The sequence below is a fragment of the Jaculus jaculus genome, chromosome 3 (assembly GCF_020740685.1).
Source record: "Jaculus jaculus isolate mJacJac1 chromosome 3, mJacJac1.mat.Y.cur, whole genome shotgun sequence".
Lineage (NCBI taxonomy): Eukaryota > Metazoa > Chordata > Mammalia > Rodentia > Dipodidae > Jaculus > Jaculus jaculus.
In genome coordinates this window covers 16,107,582-16,129,002 of record NC_059104.1, presented here as the reverse complement: position 1 = coordinate 16,129,002, position 21,421 = coordinate 16,107,582, and the positions used below count along the sequence as shown (strand labels likewise).

The 21,421-nt window shown below is 41.7% G+C and overlaps 1 protein-coding gene across 1 annotated transcript in view; it reads right to left on the bottom strand.

Moving 5' to 3' along the window:
• The window catches only part of Uggt2 (UDP-glucose glycoprotein glucosyltransferase 2), a 122,199-nt gene that overhangs the window by 31,328 nt on the left and 69,450 nt on the right, over positions 1-21,421 (bottom strand). Inside the window, exons 22-27 of the mRNA XM_045145295.1 lie at positions 14,105-14,236; positions 12,447-12,571; positions 11,839-11,934; positions 9,313-9,415; positions 7,562-7,641; positions 4,356-4,542 (exon numbers count right to left, since the gene is read on the bottom strand). Coding sequence (XP_045001230.1) covers positions 4,356-4,542; positions 7,562-7,641; positions 9,313-9,415; positions 11,839-11,934; positions 12,447-12,571; positions 14,105-14,236 — 723 coding nt within the window. The remainder of the gene's footprint in view (positions 1-4,355; positions 4,543-7,561; positions 7,642-9,312; positions 9,416-11,838; positions 11,935-12,446; positions 12,572-14,104; positions 14,237-21,421) is intronic.

Below are 21,421 nucleotides of genomic sequence, written 5' to 3'. Positions count from 1 at the left end.
GCCAGGGGGTGATGTCCACCCTCTCTGTTCATGCCATCTTTTCCCCTAACATATGGAGCTGCCCCGGGAGTGTATAAGCCAAAACAAACATTTTTTCCCCCACAAGGTCTTCTTGGTTGGGTGGTTTTCTGCCAGCAATGTGAACCTGACTGCAACAGTAAAGTGGGTTCTGACAGTGGGGTCATTTGCTGCTAGACACCTGATGTGTGGCTTTAGCCTTTTGGAGCTGATTTTAAAGAGTAAGGTAGAAGGATTTGAAACCTTGGCCTAAGAAGAAGCACCTTGCAGTGCTGTAAGTACAGCTTGATGGACTATTCTGGTCAAAATTGAAGAGCTGAATGTAGTAAGAACCATGGACTGTGAAGTTTGGCTTATGAGGGTGAGAAAGAGCTTTGCTTGAATTGGGGCAGGAGCAATTTGTGTGAGAGGCTTGCTGTTATGCCTGTCCTGAGAATTTGTGCAGGGTTGCTTTGGGCAGAAATGGACTGGTGTCCAGACAGGCCAAATGTCTGAATGAGTGCAACAGTGGCATGTATGCTCTGGGGGAAACCAACTGTGCTCTAATTGGACTAAAGGCCCACTCTATGGGAGGGCATACGTGTCTGGTACTGAAAACCGAATCAAAAGCCTATGGCAGGAGAGGTCATGAGCCTTAGGGATATAAAGCCTGCTCTTGTCTGGATAAATGCATATATTACACTCACAAAATTGCCCTGAAATCACTACACATAATGTTCATATTCATATATTGTTACTCTCACTTCTGGTTAGAGATGTTTCTCTTTTCAGATGGCAGTGACCACTGGGATGACCCAAATCATAGTGCTGAGAAGAAGTGATGGAGGACTGTAAAAGCACTGAAACATCTCACACTCTCCAAGGCTCGGGGTTCATTATGGAAGAGGTGGCAGAAAGAATGTAAGAGCCAAAGGAAGGGTACCACTCCCTACATACAACTGTCTGGATAGAATTTGGCCTCGATATCCAAGACCTCGCAGTGCCTAGCAATACCCACAAGAGACCCTCATAATAGGAGAAAAAGATGGTGACATCAAATTAAAAGAGAGACTAATGGACAGAGGGAGGAGATATGACAGAGAGCAGAGCTATGCAGAAGAAAGGGGGAAGGGCAGGGGAGGAGAGGGAAATACCATGGTTTGTTGTCCGTAAGTATAGATGTTGTCAATAATATATATGTATATATGATAAAAAAGAAAGAAATGGATTGGTGTGAGTAGAGGGATATGGCACAGAAATGAAATCTTTGGGCTGAAACTTCTGCCCATTGAGCTGCAATTATATGAGAGATTACAAACTTTGAGATTGGGTCAGCTGACCTGGAATGGGGCAACAGGAAGAATGTAGACTCTTTTGAAGGGGCCTGAATGCTCAAGGAATGTCCTGTTCTTCAAAGTCATTTTCATTCTCTCCTGGATTAGCAAATTGGCACCCCACCTGGTATTATGGAGTATAAGGAATTCAGTAAAGAGAGAGGCTCATTGATTTTGCAAAACATAGACTGTGTTTTGGAAACGACCATGGGCAGTGTGAAGCAGGTTTTCTGGATGCCTGCACAGAGACCCAATTAATCTATAAGTATGGATCGTGGGTTGTAGTGGAGGCCCAGTGGAGATGCCGGGACCACAAGATGGCTGCCAAGGAAAGCTGCTGCCCCAGATGAAGTGTTCCAGGACTGTGAGTAGCCTAGCTGGAGGGCGGAACTGGAACCCCAGAGACTGGTTAGAATTATCAGACTTGGAAATTGATCACTTGCTAGAGTTGGTGGATTTAGAGCTACAGAGTTTGATGTTTTCCCTGTTAAATCTTGTATTGGTTGAATATTTCTTTGCTATGCTCAGTGCCATCTTTTGCAGTAAGAATGTTTATTTTGTGCCATTATGGGTTTTTGAAGGTTTCTTTTCTTTCTTTCTTTTTTTGGTGTTATGGTTCAGTTAAAAGATCTTGAACATCATTAGGACTGATAAAACTATGGGAAGTTTTAAAGTTGGACTGAATGCACTGCATTTGACATCATGTATGAGTATCAATTTATGGGGGCAAGGGATGGAATGTGGTGGTTTGATTCAGGGGTCCCCATAAGCTTAGGGGTTATGAATGCTAGGTTCCCAAGTGATGGAGATTTGGAAATTAAAGTCTCCTGGTGGCAGTATATTGCTGGGAGTGAGCTTATGGGTGTTATAGCCAGTTTACCCTTGCCGGTGTTTGGCACACTGTCCTGTTGCTATTGTCCACCTTATGTTGGTCAGGAGGTGATGTCCACCCTCTGCTCATGCCATCGTTTTCCCCTGCCATCATGGAGCTTCCCTCTGAGTCTATAAGGCAAAATAAACCTCTTTCCCCCGACAAGCTGCTCTTGGTCGGATGGTTTTCTGCCAGCAGTGCAAACCTGACAGCAATAGTGGGCAAGCCAAGGTCCTGGCTCGTTGAGCAGCACAGAAGCAAGTCGTGGTTCAGGCGCAGCGCGCTCTGGAGCTGGCAGGACACCAGGACAGCGTAGAGCTCCTCTGCAGAGTGGAGGAGAAAGGCAGGCCAGCAGGATAGGGTGTTTCATGATCTTCAGCAGAACGCTCTGATCTCCATCTTCTCTTCAGGATGATTGTCTTCCATAAAACTCTGACTGGGTGGAATGCTTCTTCTAGAAGAATCTTTTTAAGCCTGCCTCTCCTGATCACTTTTAAGAAGGGAAAGTGGATGGTTTAGCTTGAGGACTGGGAGAAGGACCGAGCTGACTCACTCAGGTGTTTGTTAGAGAAGGGTTGGCGGATTCGTAAGCTCAGGCTCCTTGGGGTGTGATATTTCCAAAATCAGTTGAACTGCACGAGTGTCGCATACACGAGTTGTTTGCAAGCTTCTGAATAAAGTCACCGCGGCCTTCCTTCGGTTTCAGGAGAGCGGTAAGAACTGCTGCCGTTCCGCTCATTCTGCAGCGAGGGAGCCACGAGCAGCTGCGGCTCCCACTGTCATCGCCGAAGGGAATACTGACAGACGCTGCTGACGGGAGGCCACCGCGGCCAGCCTCAAGTGACTTCTTGTTCTTAGCAGTGCAATGGCAGGACTCAAGGAGGACATGCTCCCACTAAGCGCAGTGATCACTGCTGTATCTCTTGCTATGCAGCCAGATCCTCGTGCCCCAACTTTCCAAATGCTGAGATTACAGGTAATCACCACCGAGTAGACTCATCTCACTCTTATCGTTGTTCCTGTTCCTTCTTTCTGCAGCTTCATTAGTTCACATTTTCCAAATAGCTGCAGACCATGCAAGGATTACAGCGCACACCAGATGCCCGTTTCTAACTCTGCTCCTACTCACCTCACCTAGGAAGGCCCCGTGAGCTTGTCTTCTCGCTGCAGAGTTACAGCTGCTATCCTGAACTTCTCCTGAGAAGACCTTCAGACTTGGCACTCACAACCCAAAGTGTTCAGTGACTGCTCCATTGTTGGATAGCTGCTAGGACATTCCTAGCATAGTTTCTTAGCTATTTTAATTCTTCTACCACAAAGTTTTCCAACTTTGGGGTTGAGTGTTTACTCATCTTACCAATACACATTGCCTAGTCTACTTATGACAGAAATCAACACACTTTTGCTAAGAGTGTCACTTTTTGCAAGTTCATCTGTGTACTTTTCTTTGGAAAATGTATTTGCTGCATTCCTATTCTTTACCTATACCTGAAGACTGCTGTTGCTTCCAGATGATGAATCCAACTTATTTTTATGTTTCTGTTTTGGGAAGGGGGAAAGTTGGGGCACCAGGGAGCCTGTTACAGGGAAGTGATTTAGGGCTCCACAAAACTACATAAGTGGCTAAATAGAAATTTCCCTAGAAGCAAAGTCTTTACTCAATAGGCAGCAGAGAAAACAAAAGGAGACACTATAAACAACCTTTTTTTTTTTGGTTTTTCGAGGTAGGGTCTCACTTTAGTCCAGGCTAACATGGAATTCACTCTGTATTCTCAGGGTGGCCTCAAACTCCTGGCGATCCTCCTACCTCTGCCTCCCGAGTGCTGGGATTAAATGTGTGTGCTACCATGGCCGGCACTATAAACAATCTTAACAAGGTTATTACAGGCACATGTGTAGGCTTCTCTCAAGCCAAAGGCTGCACTGTAGAGAGGGGCCAGACACACCAGTGAGGAAAGGAAGGCTTGTCTCTTCAATTTCAGAATATTTAGGAAGTCCCTCCTAAGATGCTGTTGTTTTCTCATCATGGTTCAACATTTGAAAAGATTCTTTAAATTCAAAAATATTCTCCCATGTGGAACTGCAGCTTAAGACAAGACAGAGCCTCAAAAAGACTTCTGTTCTTCCCTCTTCACACAACTACAGTAACTTACGTTTTCCAGGTGAATATTATCAAGGTCACAGTCGCTGTGCATTGTCTCAACCAGCCAGCCTTCTGGTGTGATCATGTTGAGAGTCAGAAGGGATGACTGAGGAACATCCAGGAATTTTGCCACAGGCCCATAAGGACTGTCATTAGCCCCTGACAGCAGTTCTGCTTCCAGCACAAAACGGTAAAAGCTGTTAATAAAGCACAGAAATACTGTGACAGAAGTAAAATGACTGCTCATGTTCTAAATTTTAAAATTGCAAGTAGCTTAATAAACATACTTACTGAATATAAAGCTTAAGAACACCCTGCACTTAAGAAACATTCATGTTTACAGAGTAGACAGTTATTCTGTTATAATATTATTACACAATTATATTTTATAAAACGATGTATTGTCCACTCTTAACTCTTCTTCATGAACAAGATGAGAATCCCTTCAAGGTGTAGCTGACTTAGGTAGCTTCTAGTGCTATACAATCTGTTTTCACTCACTGACCTTTCCTTACAGTTGATTATGGTCTACTTTATAGCTATTTTATTAGCTCTTATCAGTTCTACGAAACAGCCAGAAGACAAGTAAAATTCAATTTGAAATTCTGGTACCAATTTATAAAAGTTCAACTAAACAAATGGATTGAGTCAAATGCAGCTGCCTACTTAAGCACTTAGGCCTAACTGCAGTTTTACTATATTTTAGTTCCATCCCTGAATGACATCAAACCAAGAGCATGTTATGTTATGTTATGTTATGTTATGCTATGTTATGTTATGTTATGCTATGCTATGCTCATGACTGGAGACTGCATGCCAGAGAAAAAAGACAGTTTTACAATCTAAACTGCAGGCAAAAATTTCCATTCCTCTGGCTGTCTATTGCAGATGAGAAGTAGTCACTAGGTCCAGCCCTCTCTCGAGAAGAACTAATTCAGCAGGGCCTCCAGGTGGCAATGATCACGAGGAGACAGGCAGGAGGCCACATTTCAACAAGCGAGGAGAAAGAAGAGCAGAGCCATGACGCAAGCACAAAGCAAGCACGCCACCCAGTGCTCCAAGTGGAGCAGAGTGACAGGGATGCTTCGCAGGGATGTGGCAGCAAGTTGTTCACAGTCAGTAGAGATGATTTCAGCAGCAGAACCCACTGAAGCCAAAGTGCAGTGAGCAGTGAGTGCAGTGGAGGACGAACAGCCCAGGTGTGAGCTGCAGGAAGGGAGATGAGGGGCGGTGAGGCAGTCAATATTGCAGAGGGGAGAAAGCCAACAGAGTAACTTTGTACTAGGGATTGAAAGTTGAAGGACAGAGACGGACTGGATGAGTGGGCAAGGGTGTGGTGTGCAGGAGAGGGCGTGGAGTGCATGCGGGAGGAAGCATTCACCTTACTAAACTGGTGAGGAAGGCGTCTCCCCACAGCGCAGGATCGCTGCAGAGGACTGGAGGCGGGGCACGGAGCTAAGGCATTCTTGCCGCCACCTTGCTCAGCCTCGAGAGGAATGAACAAGACAGTATTTGCTAGAAGAAAAGGACTAGGAATGAACAGTTAACCCAATCTGCTTAATACATGCTGCAGAGTAAATAAGATGCAGTTGAACTAGTAGTTTAAAAAGTGACACCTACTGTGTTCTTTGGACAATATCTAGTATTTTGCGTATTATTTCATCTGTGGAAGTGAGGCTATTTCCCTGTCAGCAGATGATTGCTTATATATTCAATTTTCATTCATTTATTTATTTGTAAGAGGAGAGAAAGACAGAGAAGAGAGAAGAAGGAGTACGAGGAGGAAAGAGGAACAGGTTTGCCAGGGCCACTAGCTGCTGCAAATGAACTGCAGATACATGTGCTATTTTGTACATCTGGCTTTATGTGCTTACTGAGGAATCAAACCCCAGTTGCAAGGTTTTGCAGGCAAGCACCTTAACCACTAACCCATCTCTCTAGCCCCAGTATTTCATTCATTCTTTCTTTCTTTTTTTCTTTTTTTTGAGGTAGAGTCTCACTCTAGCTCAGGCTGACCTGGAATTCACTATGGAGTCTCAGGGTGGCCTTGAACTCATGGCAATCCTCCTACCTCTGCCTCCCGAGTGCTGGGATTAAAGGCGTGCGCTACCACACCCGGCTAGTATTTCATTCTTGATTATTCATTCCAAGCCCCTTATAGAGATATTGTGAAGAGGATCTTCATTCTTGTGAATAAAAATTATACATCTCTGAAACTGACAGAGCTTTTAATTAGTGACTAAAATATTTAGATTTATATATAATATTCAGATTTAGAAGGCATGTGTCAAAATTTAACATGCCAAATAAAAATGAGAAGCATGAAAGGTGAATGAACTATAAAAACAAATGTTTAAGGTTCAATGAATAAATTCTAAACTTTCATTTAAATTTTCTACATTTTTCTTTTCATTGCCTCCCAATGACAATACCACACTTAGAATGTTTGTTCAAGGCAGTAATGTACACCGACTCTAGCTGCTTTGAAAAGGAAACAGATGAACTGCCTGCCCCTTTCCTGCCATGGGCACACGTGCATTTTCTGTTACGGCTTACACTCAATGCCGCTGAAAAAAGCACATAAACAAGCATTACAAAGCTACTGTGGTACAATGATACAACCTTCTCTATGCCCAAGGATGTAGATGGCAGTAAGTATTGCTGTCAATGACATAGACTTACAATGACAGTGACTCTGACCCAAAAAGAGGAGGAAGAGTACATTCTGTTCTTTAAGGTGTCACTTCAAAGTAACAGGAGTGAGAGATATCTGTGCATAATGATAAACAGACACTTCTGCAGCACTGTCAAGTTTTCTAAACCACTTGCACCTCAACTAGTAACTGCGATGATATAATAAAGATAATTCAATACTCAGGTCTGAAAAAGGATGGACAATATAATTAAACCAAAAATAGTTTAATTTTATTTTATCCCCATTTATATATTTCCAAGCAGGTATTTCTAGATTACATTTCTGAAAGTATGGATGAACAAATATATTCATGCAAACTTTGCAATAAAATCATATTTCTTTACTGACTCAGATTATTTTAGTTTTATGTCGATTTTGTGTCAATGACGGTTAATGAATGAAATTCTAATATATACACATGAAGCATCTAGTGAAGAAAAAAACCCAAAATGGGGAACAATGGACCCTTCTTCCATCTTAGCACCCACAAATCTTTGAAAATGAACTTCAGTACAACTCACCTGTTCAGAGGGGCCTCTGAAAGCTTACCCCTGCAGTTCAGGAAGAGTCTGATCTTCATGTTGGTAATCTTACCAAGGACCTGTTAAAATTCCCATATTTGACTTTTGAATAACATTAAGAGCTAACATTTATTGAACATGTATCATGTACCTTCAGTGCATTAGTACATTATATTCCTTTCTCCGTTCATCCTTGTAATATCTCCCACGTACTTTTGTACTTGAGGCAATCATTTGCCCACGACCACAGTAAGTTCTAGCAGAGGTAACACTGGAACTCAATAACTGATTTTGGTGCCCTAGGTTAACGCTGCCAGCATTTTGTTTAAAATGACTTTCTTTCACAGCATCTCAATTTCCTTACTATTGAATGATCAGTGAGATATGTCTCTTGATTTGCAAATAGCAAGTGGCGGCCTCACAACAGCCTCCCTTGTCACTAAATGTAGGAAGATGACTGACTGCATTCCTGCTAGTGAACAACAAGGGCCGACTGTGTCGACTTTGGGCTTATTTCCTCGTTCTTGCCATCATGCGGGCAATAATGCACTGAGGACACCAGGCCGTGACGAGTGTTCAGACACTGTGACAGGAGGCCTTTCCTCACACTCTCTGCTAGGCGAGGGAGCAGCTTCACCTTGTTGAAGGGCTGTAGTTCTGTTCTAGGAGCCAAGCACACTGGCTACAACCTCACTGCATCTCTTTCCCAAACCTTTGCCTGTTTGCCTAACAGTACTCATTGCACTGGCAGCTTCACTGAGTTGGAAGGAGATGTGAGCTTCTCCAGAAGGCCTCCTTTACAACATGGGAAAATCACGCATGTGCTCTGCTCACTCTGCCTAACAAAATACCACTGGCTACAACAGACATTTATTTCTCACAGGGCTGGAGGCTGCAGGCCCAAGATCAAGTTGAGGCTGGTTTGGGTTCTTTGGACTCTCTTCTTGGTTGTAAGGTCACTATGCTCACATGATCTCTTTTTTTGTATGCTCAAGGAGAAACAGAATCAGGGAGAGAGTTTTTTTCTCTCTTTTCTATAAAGCCAAGAATACTGAAAGACCAGGCAACCTCTCTTATTTAGCTTTGCCGCCTAAAGGCCCTATTTCCACATGTTCACACTGAAGGTTAGGGCTTGAAATTCATATACTTAAGATGAATAATGTTGGAGGCATAATCCAGTCTACTGCAATACTTGATCAGAATGCTGCTGTAATACCTGTGCACAGCTCTACCATTCTACACTGAAAACAGACTTGAAAAGCTAAATTTCAAGATAAAAATATGTAGCCTTGGGGCTGGAGAGATGGCCTAGTAGTTTAGGCGCTTGCCTGCAAAGCCTAAGGACTCAGGTTTGATTCCTCAGTACCCACATAAGCCAGATGAACAAATTGGCACATGTGTTTGAAGTTCGTTTGTAGTGGCTAGAGGCCCTGGCACACCCATTTTCTGTATCTACCTTTCCCTTTCTATCTGCCGTTCTCTCTCACTAATAAATAAAACATAAAATATTTTAAAAAAATTAAAAATGTGTGGCCAAATATATATCATCTCACAGTCAGTGACCCTGGACATCATCTCAGTCAGTGAGTAATTCTCTTACAGTCAGAATCTCTGTACATCACAGTCAGGGACTCCACCTCATCTTGTAGTTAGTGACTCTGTACACCACCTCACAGTTAGTAACCGTACATATGTTATAGTCATTAACTTTGCACATTACGTCACAGTCAGTACTTATGTACATATCTCACAGTCAGTAACTGTGCCATCTTCTGTGCTTCTCTTGTCAAGGGGTCAACAATAGCAATGACATCAAAGACCATGTCTGGCTCTGCAGGACTTATCTTTACAACACTAGAAAATAGAAAATAAGAAAGAAACACGATGGATCAGTTATACCTTAACCATGACCTTAGCTACCTATATTCCCATGAGCTGCTTTCTTTCTCATTAGCTTAAAACATTCCTGGTTACTTTACCAAATAAAAATGCAACTCTGAAAATACATGCTCAATAAATGCTGAAGTTATAAAGCATTTAAGAAAATGAAACATTTTATGAGCAAGCAATTAAAAACACTTTCAAAAATTATACTATCACAGCAAAAATTCTGGTAGTTTTAGTCATCAAAATTCTCATGGATAACAGAATATAAAAAATTACAGCCATTATGTTTTTATGTTAGCTAAGTATATTTTCTGAGATTTGAGAACTAAATTTAAAGATTATTTCATCTCTTAAGTTAGAATTTAGATCAATGAAAGAGTGAGAAGGACAGAATGAAAGACATGATGAGAGCAGAATTGCAACTAAAGTAAGCTATACTCACTGTGAGTGTGTTTGTTCTGAATTTTGCTATTAGAATGTGTTGGATGTGTATAATACTCAGTTTAGTAACAGTACTGAGTAGTTGATTTTCAAACCTGGTGCTACGTTCGTGGCATGCTCACAGAAGTCAGGAAGGCACTACTAAGCAGTGTACACAATCTCCTCTGGGACACTGTGGATTGCACACTCATACAACTTGTATTCACCACTGTAAGTACCTACAGTAATTGGGTGGCCGGATAGGACTGACAATTTTTTTTTTTTTTTGACAAAGCTGTTAGAAAATAAAATTTCTTTCTCACGTGGCTACAGGGAAGGGAACAAAACAGAGTTCCAACCTTTCAACTGAGACCATTCAAGTAGAGAAAGTACAATTGTACTTTTCTTTTTTCCACTTTATTCATGATGTCAATTCCTGTTCCTTTCCTTTTCCAATTTTTTTTTTTGCAAATCAAATTTAATCTTCCTTGTCAAATTTAAACACAATTTGACACTAACATGAACTTTCAGAGGAGGAATTAGTAATAATCAAGTATGTTGATACAGGAATGATTTATTTAAAACTTTTAACATTTTCTATATTATAAAATGAAAGTAGAGTGGCGAAGGAATAATGCCATTTCTAAAAAAAAGTTATGGATCTCCCTAAAAAGCTGTACATAAATATAAATCTTATGTGAATACAGAAGATAAATACACACACACACTCCTGAAATAGTATACATACTTAACTACAGGCAACTACAGATAATGCATAAATTCAAGTGAAAAATGATGTGACATGTTTGCTCATCTCTCAGGCACATTTTCCTAATACCAATTCCCAAGGGTTACCAACATTTTCTGAAATTAAATGTGTGATGTTATGCAGAAATTTATTTGTAAATTGTAACTGTATTTATAAAATAGTATGGCTTTTCTTTCACAAGAAAAAAAATTCATAAAAAATATCTGCTACAATGCATTAAATATCCATTATATTCAAGGCAGGAAGCCTGAGTCACATAAGACCCTTAAAAGGGTAGAGAATATCATTTGTATTTTACAGATGAAGAAACTAAAGCTAATAGAGGTAACAGCTAGTCAAGTGACAGACTGGTATTCCAATGTTGTGATTTTGTTTTTCAACAAGAAAGTTCCTGTCGGGTAACCTGAGCCAATCTAGATAAGTCACCATGGCAGCACATGCATATACACTGGAAATGAGGACATGTCTGAACGCAGTTTCTCTTGACCTTACTTCGACAGAGAACAGCTGTCCCATTAGTGTCCCAGAGCGGCGGGACAGGCCACTGTGCAATGCTGTCTATGTGGAGACCCAAGCTGACACCCCTGAGTGCAGGCGCTCTGCATCGGATCACTAGGAACTCCTTAGATGTCTTTCACATACTGAAAATATGACGGCACATTATTATAATGATATTACAATTATCAAAATTACAAATGGCCTTGAGCATGACAGAGAAATCATGTCAAATGTAACTTAAACCTCCATTTCCCAAATGTATTACCTTTTATTTACTAGAAAGTATAACTAACAGGATTGTTTTGGCAGCAATCAAACCCACCATTGCATGCATGAAAGGTGGACATATGTTCTATCCTTGAGCTATGTCCTGAAATTATTCATCAAACGTATATTTATGCAGCAAAGGACATGTAATTGAACTTTAAATTTTACTGTGTTACAAAAGAACAAGTAGAGGGGTCATAAAGATGGCTCAGTGGTGAATGGCATTTGCTCACAAACTCTACTGGCCTAGGTTTAAGCCCAAGTCATCCGCATAAATTAGATTCAAAAAGTGGCACAGGTTTCTGGTATTTGTTTACAGTAGTGAGTCCCTGGTGCATGCAAATACATGCACACATGTGCAAATAAATAAAGCAAATGGAATAAAATGCATATAAATGTGCTGAGAGAAAAGAAAAAAGAACCAATGTATTCTTACCTGTGATTCTCTTTATGAAAGTTGACATTATGCCGAGTTGCATGCATATGCAAAGATGAAAAGAGTGCATCAATCTTCATCACAAGGTCACTCACGCTAGATGAGCAAGACGAAATGATACGTGAGACTCCTAAGACGAGAAAGCTTCACATTTCATGTTTCATTAGCACCTTGGGAAAGGCTCTGTATTCACGCATGTGGTTCCAGCTCCTACTGAGTACATGCCAAGGAAAGCTACAGTGTAACAGCATTTCTCTGGGGAACTCAAGGCATTCAACACAGTCAATACCCACGATGGATCTGACATCTGACACAGGGGTACAAAGGCATGATGCTAATGTGCACATAAAAAATATCTGGGACAATCTTTTTCTCCTGAGGAAGGAGGAGGTGAGCTTGGGTGGATACAAAACAGAAAAGGCAAACAAAACACGTGGGGGGGGGGATCGGGGGTGGAGAGTAAATGGATACATTTCATAATTTATCTTCTCAACATCTTTAAGATGGATCTTTACTTGTCTACATATTCAAAACATTTCTTAATCTAAAAAGTCACATGCAAAATATCAAACTCTAAATGAAGTGCTCTTCTGCTTTGAAATACTTACTGTTTTGAGTGGATGTCTAGTCTTTCAACGATGTCTTTAATCTTTTGTACTAAATTACTAAATGTTATCTTTTCCAACAAGTGAAAATCTTCCATGTAGAAATTTTCATTTAAAGGTCCGAAGAACTAAAAATGAAAACAATTAAATTATTGGATACCTTCTAGAAGATAAGAGTTAGGAAATTTTCATCAAACATGTACTTCTTTTTAAAAAATCTTTTATTTATTTATTCATTTGAGAGAGAGGGGCAGGGAGAGAAAGAAAGAGAAATAGGGAGAGACTGGGCACACCAGGGCCTCCTGACCCTGCAAATGCACTCTAGATGCAAGCACCACCTTGTGCACCGGGCTTACGTGGGTCCTGGGGAATTAAACCTGGGTTCTTTGGCTTCATAGGCAAGTGCCTTAACCACTAAGTCATTTCTCCAGCCTTATATTGCTTTTAACACAAAATTCTTATGCAAGCTATACCATCTTCTCACCATCAACTGTGCTTGCAAGAGCATTTTCTGGGGGAGCTCTTGCGTGCTGCCTCTATCACATCATGTGCATGAACCCTAGTGCAGGCAGCAAGGCTAACAGGTCTTATGTACAAAATCAACGGAATTCGATGACTACTGGCAAGCATGGCAACTAAGACATTGTTTTAACTTGATAAAAAGACGAGAGTGTACGCTGGACAGATGGCTCAGTTGGTAAACTGTCATGCAAGCATGAAGACCTATGTTTGGATCCCTAGAACCTACATAAAATCTGGGACGGCAGGGACAGAAGGATCCCTGTGACATGCCAGCTAGCTATTCTAGCCAAACTTGTGAGTTCCATGTTCAACGAGGGACTGAAAAAGTAAGGCAGAGAGAGACTGAAGAAGACATCCAATGTTAGCCTCTAGCCTCATGCACATATGTACACCTGCACATTCACATACTGCACACATACAAACATGCATATACTTATGCTCTCATATCACACACACAAGCAAAAAAGACTAAAAAAACTAAAATGTACTGATCTTAGGTTTCACATTTTTTCCCTCTGCCTCTGTAATTAATACTGTCTGAAAATTACTGTACAGTTCTTACATCCACTTTATGGCTCATATCAAAGGTGACATTAGCAGTCAAGTATCACATTTCATCTTAAAATAACAGGATTTTGTCAAACACACACACAAAACCAAAACTAAAAAACAAAAGCAAAAAACCAGGCACCGTAATACTAAGAGCACTCAGGTAAACATGTTCTTATTTTTAAGGTTTTAAAGTAAATTAAATTTAAAAGCAGTTATTTATATTACCTTATACTTCAAAATTTACAAAAGAAAGTGGCATGTGACATAAAAGTGTCAGGGGAAAGGTACAAGAAGAAACGTTGGTTTCTCAGTGCTGTAATGTATATTGTTTGCTCTTAAACTTATGTTGGAACAGAACAAGAGCTCGAGGCACGTAGGGCCTTTTCCCTTCCCTGTCTTCATGAACAGGGAAATGCTATCCCAACTGGAGGAGAGAACGGGCAGGGCGTCATGCGCCACTTTGTTTATTGAGGCCTGACTGGTGTGTTTGTTGCTTGTGCGCTAGCCCATCGGTGCGCTGTGACTCACAGAGCCTACGCCACTGCACGGGTGTCACAGACGAGCCAGCGACTGTCGTTTCTACTTACCTTCCCATTGCTGACAACTCCCATCTCTCCAGATTTCAGTTTCAGTACATCTTGGCAGAATAGTTGATGAGTTCGGAAAATATGTACTCCTATGGTATTATATTTTTTCTCAAAAGCATTCTTATCCATCCCCTAAGGTATAAATTAAAAACAATGAAACTATTAAAATGATTAAAAATGATGAAACTAGTAAGTATATAAATAATTTTAGCAAAACCTACTTATACAAACAAAAATTGAAGTAACACTAAGTAATTAATTTTTATATCTTCTACTTCTGAAACATTTATTTTATTTTTTGAGGTAGGATCTCACTCTAGCCTAGGCTGATCTGGAATTCACTATGTAGTCTCAGGGTATCCTTGAACTCATAGTGATCCTTCTACCTCTGCCTCCCAAGTGCTGGGATTAAAGGCATTCACCACCATACCCAGCTTATTTCTGAAACATTTAAAGAACAGAATCTTATTCTACCATCATTTACAAAATGTTTGAATCTTGTTACAAGCAGATATAGTTTTTCATTCTTTGTTTTAGAATTTCAGGGGGACTACTGGACCATTAAAATGCTTGACAACATTAAGGAAATAACTATTTATTAAATACTGAAGTCATTCATGTCACATTTGATGCTCTCAAAATTAATGTTTAGCCTCAATAAGGAGGGTTTGAAGAGTGGTGGAGAGGGGATATAAAAGTATAACCATTTTAAAAATAAGAATTAAAAAAATCCTATTTACCATGACAGATGAACACACCTGTGCAATTGTGGCACCCAGCCTTGGTGGGTAACCAATAGTTTTCTGATTGGCTAAGAGATTCATTCAGTGTAAAGGAACCCATATCTGGAATTGCGAAACAGGTCAGAATCCTATGGAGACTTCTGGGCTGGAGAGATGGCTTAGCGGTTATGCGCTTGCCTGTGAAGCTTAAGGGCCCTGGTTTGAGGCTCGATTCCCCAGGACCCACGTTAGCCAGATGCACAAGGGGGCGCATGCACCTGGAGTTTGATTGCAGTGGCTGGAGGCCCTGGTGCGCCCATTCTCTCTCTCTCTCTCTCTCTGCCTCTTTCTCTCAAATAAATAAATAAATAATAATAAATTATTTAAAAAAAGATTCTGCTCTCCACTGTCAAGCTTTTACTAGTCTTTGGCTTAAGAGAGGGGCTACATACATTAAATTCTCCCTAACTTTATAATACTTATCCCATTTAAACTATGCTGACTTCACTCTCCAGTGGAGAATCTGTTTCTCTTTTTAAGAAAGTTGTGAGACCCGAGGAGATGAACTACTCCTCACACTTCAGCCAAGCCACAGCTGAAGTCTCAGAGGAACTGGGAGACGAGCAAGAGTGCTGCTTCCATGCTGAACCTGACAAATCAACTCCAAGACGGAGACGGACCCTGAGGACGCTCAGTACCTACTACAGTGGAGATCCAGAGGCTCCTAAGAGCTCATCACAGAAGAAGACTTACAACTCACCCACCATGGCTCAGGGAATTTTGCCGAAGAGGGGGTGGAAAGACGGTAAGAGCACAGGTTGAGACGTCATGCTCAGATGCACTGCCTCCCCCTCAAACTGACTACTGCTCCCGTGATGCATAACCCACACCCCACGAGGAATACCTGAAACCCCACTGAGGAGTGTCCCCAGTGGAATGGGGGCTGGGATGAGGGAAAAGAGGGTACCAACACATGATGTTTCCATACAAAATATGTTGTTAATAATAATAAAACAAATGTATATGCTAAAAAATTGTGATTTTTATTTTAGAGAGAAAGATATAGAGGAGAGAGAGAGCCTTAGCCCCTGCAATTGAACTCCAGACCCTTGTGCCACCTAGTGGACATGTGTCACCTTGCACTTGCCCCACCTTTGTGTGTCTGGCTTACATAGCATCTGGAGAGCCAAACATGGGCATCTTAAGCTTTGCAGGGAAGCACCTTAACCACTAAGAAATATTTCCAGTTCCCAAAAGTCATGTTTAAAAGATAGAAATAACCCGTCCCATTCCCACTCTACTAATGTCAGAAGGCCAATTTAGTGACAGTGCATTTAAATAATGAAATACTGGAAGTTTTGACAGAGTCAAAATAACTACATGATATTGATAGCATTTCAATCACAAATTTGTTCTGTAAACCTTCACATTCACACACACTCATTCCTGTGGTTCTGTACACCTTCTCATGTATCCATGACTTCCCACACTCTAATGCACACACAAATCCCCTGGCAGGGTCCTTGTTAAAAATCTAGATTCTACTTGAGTAAAACAAGGTGAGCCTTAAACTCAGAAGTTTTCATAAGCTGGAGGCATTTCTGCATTGAAGAAAACTTTTACCACACTGTTCAACATGGTGGCAACCCACACAGATGATTATTTAGCACTTGAAATATGGTTAGCATGACTAAGGAACTAAGTTTAAATTTAAGTAGAAAACAGCCATACCTAGCTATTGGTGACAGTATTCCACATAAAAGCTGAGAAACCTCATCTCCAAATCTCATGTTCAGTCAGCTCCAGTCTACCACCAGATGTGTCCCCATCACCAGTTCAATCACTGGTATTCAGCCTTTCTGTCCCCAAACATATTATTACCCAACTCACTGTGCGTCATCCTTCCCGTGGTATCATCTTCCTCTTCACTGAGCTATATCCCAGAGTCCTTTACTGTGATGAAAACTTTCCCATACTTAGCTTCCTTGAGTACTTCCACAGCCAAAGCTCAGCCCAATTTAAACACCAGTCTGCTTACTCTGCAACTGGATCCAAAGAGCGGAACACAACTCGAGAAAAACCTGCCACCATGGCTCTTTTGCTTTTCTTTCTAAATTTTATTTATTTATGAGAGAGGGGGGGGGCAGACACCGAGAGAACAGGTGTGCCAGAGCCTCTAGCCACTAAAAACAAACTCCAGAAACATGTACCATCTTGTGCATCCGGCTTTACATGGGTACTGGGGTAATGAACTTGGGTTCTTTGGCTTTCCTGTCAAGCACCTTAACCACTAAGCAATCTGTCCAGCCTACCATGCTTTTCACTCCAGGTCAACTCTCAGAAATGTTAAAAATCTTCTCACACTTAATGTACTTAATCATTTCACCTTCAGAACAGAAAAACATATGACAATTTATTCTTTCCTCAAAACTCTAGAATGTATACTCCATTTTACCCCTTGACTAATGATCTTTAAAAAAAAAATCACTCCCACGTGTATCTGTCAGTGTGTCTGTCTGGATAGGTGAGGCACACAGGTGTGGCATGTGCATGTGCATATGAAGGCCAGGGGACAATCTTGGGTATTGTTCTTTGAAAATGCCATCACCTTGTTCTTTTTATTTTTTGAGAGAGAATGTCTCATTGGTTTGGAGCTCACCAGTTAGGCTGGTCTGGCTGGCCTGAGGGAGGGCCTCTGGGATCCTCTGGTCTCTGGGTCCCCAGTGGTGGGATTACAGGCATATCCCACTATGCCCAGCATTTATAAATGGGTACTGAGGATCAAAGTCAGGTCCTCATGCTGAAGGAACAGAAAATAGCTTTTATATAGGCAGTCAGCTGGGACAGAGGCCTAAAGAAAACATGGATGCTACCTTGCCTGCCCTGACAAGACTAATACCTAGATCTGACCCAGTGTCATCCAAGAGGGCTGTAAGCAACCCTCCCCAACAGCAGCTTTCTGCTTCTACCTCAGCTCAGTATACCTAGGTGGGCTGGCCCCTTCTGTGTCCATCAACCAACTAACTGCGTGTTTCCCTTACACACCTGCATCTGATGATGAGGCTCATCTTAATTACATTTGATCCTTACGGGAGAAGCCTAACCACACGTACAACCTCTCTTCTTGGTCCTGGCTCTGTGGTTCCCCCGGAACACCATTGTGTAAGTCTCCTGTCAGGCACTTCCTGCCCGGCTTTGAGGGGCTTTCCTGCTTTGTCACAAGAATGATCTTTCTTTAAGCCCTGAGTCCTTCACTATCCAATCTCAGCTGTGTTGGACCCCTATGTGAAGTTGAAGGGCTTGTGCTGTCATGCTTTGCTTTGTGTGTGTGTGTGTGTCTCCAGAGGAATCTTTCTGGGAGAGTTCTCTGTGAAGGAGATTCTCTCCATCTCTCTTCCTCCTTTCCAGCTGGGCAGGGGGAGAATTCCCTTTTGGCTCAGTCTTCTCTCCATCTCTCTTCCTCCTTTCCAGCTGGGCAGGGGGAGAATTCCCTTTTGGCTCAGTCTTTAAGCTAGTCTTTTCCCTGAATCCAAATTCTCGCTAAAATAAATCTAATAATTTAACCTTCTTGAGATTCATTTTTTTTCAAATCCTTGCTAATTGGATAAGAACCCAAAGTTACGTTCCAAAGACCTGGGATCTGCATCTTTGCAGAATTTAATTCCTCCCTAGACCCCAAATCCTGCATCTATGCTTGGGAGGTAAGCACTTTGTGGGGATTGGGCTATCTTCCCAGCTCAAGATCTGACTTCGAAAGTGGAAGCAGTCAGTGATGCTCTAAAATCTTCCTATGGCATCTACATACGGACTCCACCTCTCTTCTGGTTAATGTAGATCTGCAATTTCTGTTCTTTTTTGTGTTTATGTTTATTTATTTATTTGAGTGCGACAGACAGACAGAGAAAGAGGCAGATAGATAAAAGAGAGAGAGAGAACAGATGCACTATGGCCTCTAACCACTGCAAATGAACTTCAGATGCATGTGCCCCCTTGTGCATCTGGCTTACGTGGATCCTGGGGAATCGAGCTTCGAACCAGGGTCCTTAGGCTTCACAGGCAAGTGCTTAACTGCTAAACCATCTCTCCAGCCCCAATTTCTGTTCTTAACACCATATGCTTTCATAAGCCCACAGTGATTACAAACAACAGCACTGGGGAGGTCTCAATGGAATGGGGGCTAGAGAGAGGGGATATAAGAGTATACCTGATGTGAATATGATCAAATTACAATCTGCTCATCTATTAAAGTTCTCAAATTTAAACAAATTAATGAAAGACCACACACTGCAGGCTGAATCCTGGCAGCACTTAACCCCCTTAGGAACTTTGCTGGCCTCTCTGTCTCTCATGCTGGGAACACAGACTGCCCCCACTAGCACACAGAAGGTGACATCCACAAACACTAGAAATTCTTCCTTGACCTCAGGTTCTACTCTACATACACCTTATTCATCTGCTCCCCATATAGGAAAATTGCTTAAATGTGTTCCCTATTTTCTGATTTTCCATTCCAAATCTAGTTCATCTTTCTTTCATTCTTTCTTTTTTTCTTTTTGGTTTTTCGAGGTAGGGTCTCGCTCTAGCCCAGGCTGACATGGAGTTCACTTTCTAGTCTCAGGGTGGCCTTGAACTCAGAGTGATCCTCCTACCTCTGCCTCCCGAGTTCTAGGATTAAAGGCGTGTGCCACCACGCCTGGCTTAGTTCTTCTCACTACCTATCATTCCACTGAAACTGCTCTACACAGACACTGATGGCCATATCACCTAACAAAATGGTCAAGTACGAGGTCTCATTTCAAGAACACCTGGCACAGCCAATTATTTCCTCCTTGAAGTACCACCCCCAGGTGGCTTCCAGGACAAGACATATCCACTCACATGCACGATGTAATTAAACAGTCCCGGCTTATCTATCTTCACAGGCCATAGACAATTGTTGAGCTAATCCCAATGAGTTTATTTCTACCTCATGAGCCTGGTTCACATGTGTCTTTCACTGGATTATTCCTTGGATGTGCAACTCTAAAGACTGGAATGTGCTAGAAATGTTTTCAGCTCCGCATTTCTCTTTTTTACATCCTCACAGCTTAGGGACTTTCATCCAATATCTTAGCTTTTTTTTTGGTTTTTTGAGGTACAGTCTCACTCTTGCCCAGGCTGATCTGGAATTCACTGTGTTGTCTCAGGGTGGCCTCGAACTCATGGAGATCATCCTACCTCTGCCACCCGAGTGCTGGGATTAAAGGCATGTGCTACCATGTCCAGTTTCAATATCTTAGCTTTTAATACCATACATGTTGGTGACAGTCACATTGATTTAAAAAATATTACACTGGCAAAAGTACCTCTGAGTGAGGGTTCAAAACTTGTTCTGTTTTTGAACTTGGCACTCTGTTCATTGACTTTCTTTTTTTTTTTTTTTTTTAAAGCAGCTTCATGTTTTCTGAAATATGACACTTGTTTTGTTCCCACCAGCGGTGCATGCACGTTCCTGGTGCTTCACCGGTGCATGGTGGTTCACTCTGTTAATTTATATTTATTTATTTATTTGAGCAGACAGACAGAGGGAGAAAGAGGTAGAGAGAGAGAGAGAGAGAGAGAGGGAGACAGAGAGAGAGAAAGGGAGAGAAAGAATGGGCGTGTCAGGGCCTCCAGCCACTGCAAATGAACTCCAGATGCATGCACCCCCTTGTGCATCTGGCTAATGTGGGTCCTGGGGAATTGAGCCTCGAACCAGGGTCCTTAGGCTTCACAGGCAAGTGCTTAACCGCTAAGCCATCTCTCCAGCCCTTCACTGACTTTCTTGTGGCTTGTTATCTCATTTCATGCAGAGTGCTCAAATTCAAGCTCCTTAGAGATGTCTTCTGACCATGACATAGAAAACAGCATACTGGGGGTTGGGGAAATGGCTTAGTGGTTAAGGCATTTGCCTGTGAAGCCTAAGGACCACAGTTCAGTTCCCTAGGACTCATGTAAACCAGAAGCACAAGGGAGTGCATACATCTGGAGTTTGTTTGCAGTGACTAGAGGCCCTGGTGTGCCCAATCTCTCCTTTTCTCTGTGTGCCTCTCTCTCTCTCAAATAAATAAAAAATACATTAAAAAAAAAGAAAAAAGAAAAGAAAACAACATCCTTCGCATGTGTGTCTTATTTTGTCTTTCTCTCCTCAACCTGAACTCTATGGGGTATTATCCAGTAGATGAAAATATATTTTTGAATAAATAAATACTTCTTCCAGAAGATCATTTTAGAACTTTTCCCACATTAGACACATCTAGTTAAAAACTTGACGTTATCTGTGTGCCACTTTAACTGTAAACTCTTTACTTTGGGCACATACCTCGCTAGAACGCATCAACTTTTAAGAGCCATCAATGACTTAATTGGGCTGGAGAGATTGCCTAGTGGTTCAGGCACTAGCCTGTGTAGCCTAAGGATCCAGGTCAATTTCCCAATATCCATGCAAGCCAGATGCACGTGGCAGTGCTTGAGATCTGGAGATTGTTTGCAGTGGCTGCGTGCTCTGGCACACCCATTTCCTCTCTTTCAAAGTGGATAAATAAAAATTAAAAAAACACTGTTTATCTTCATATTT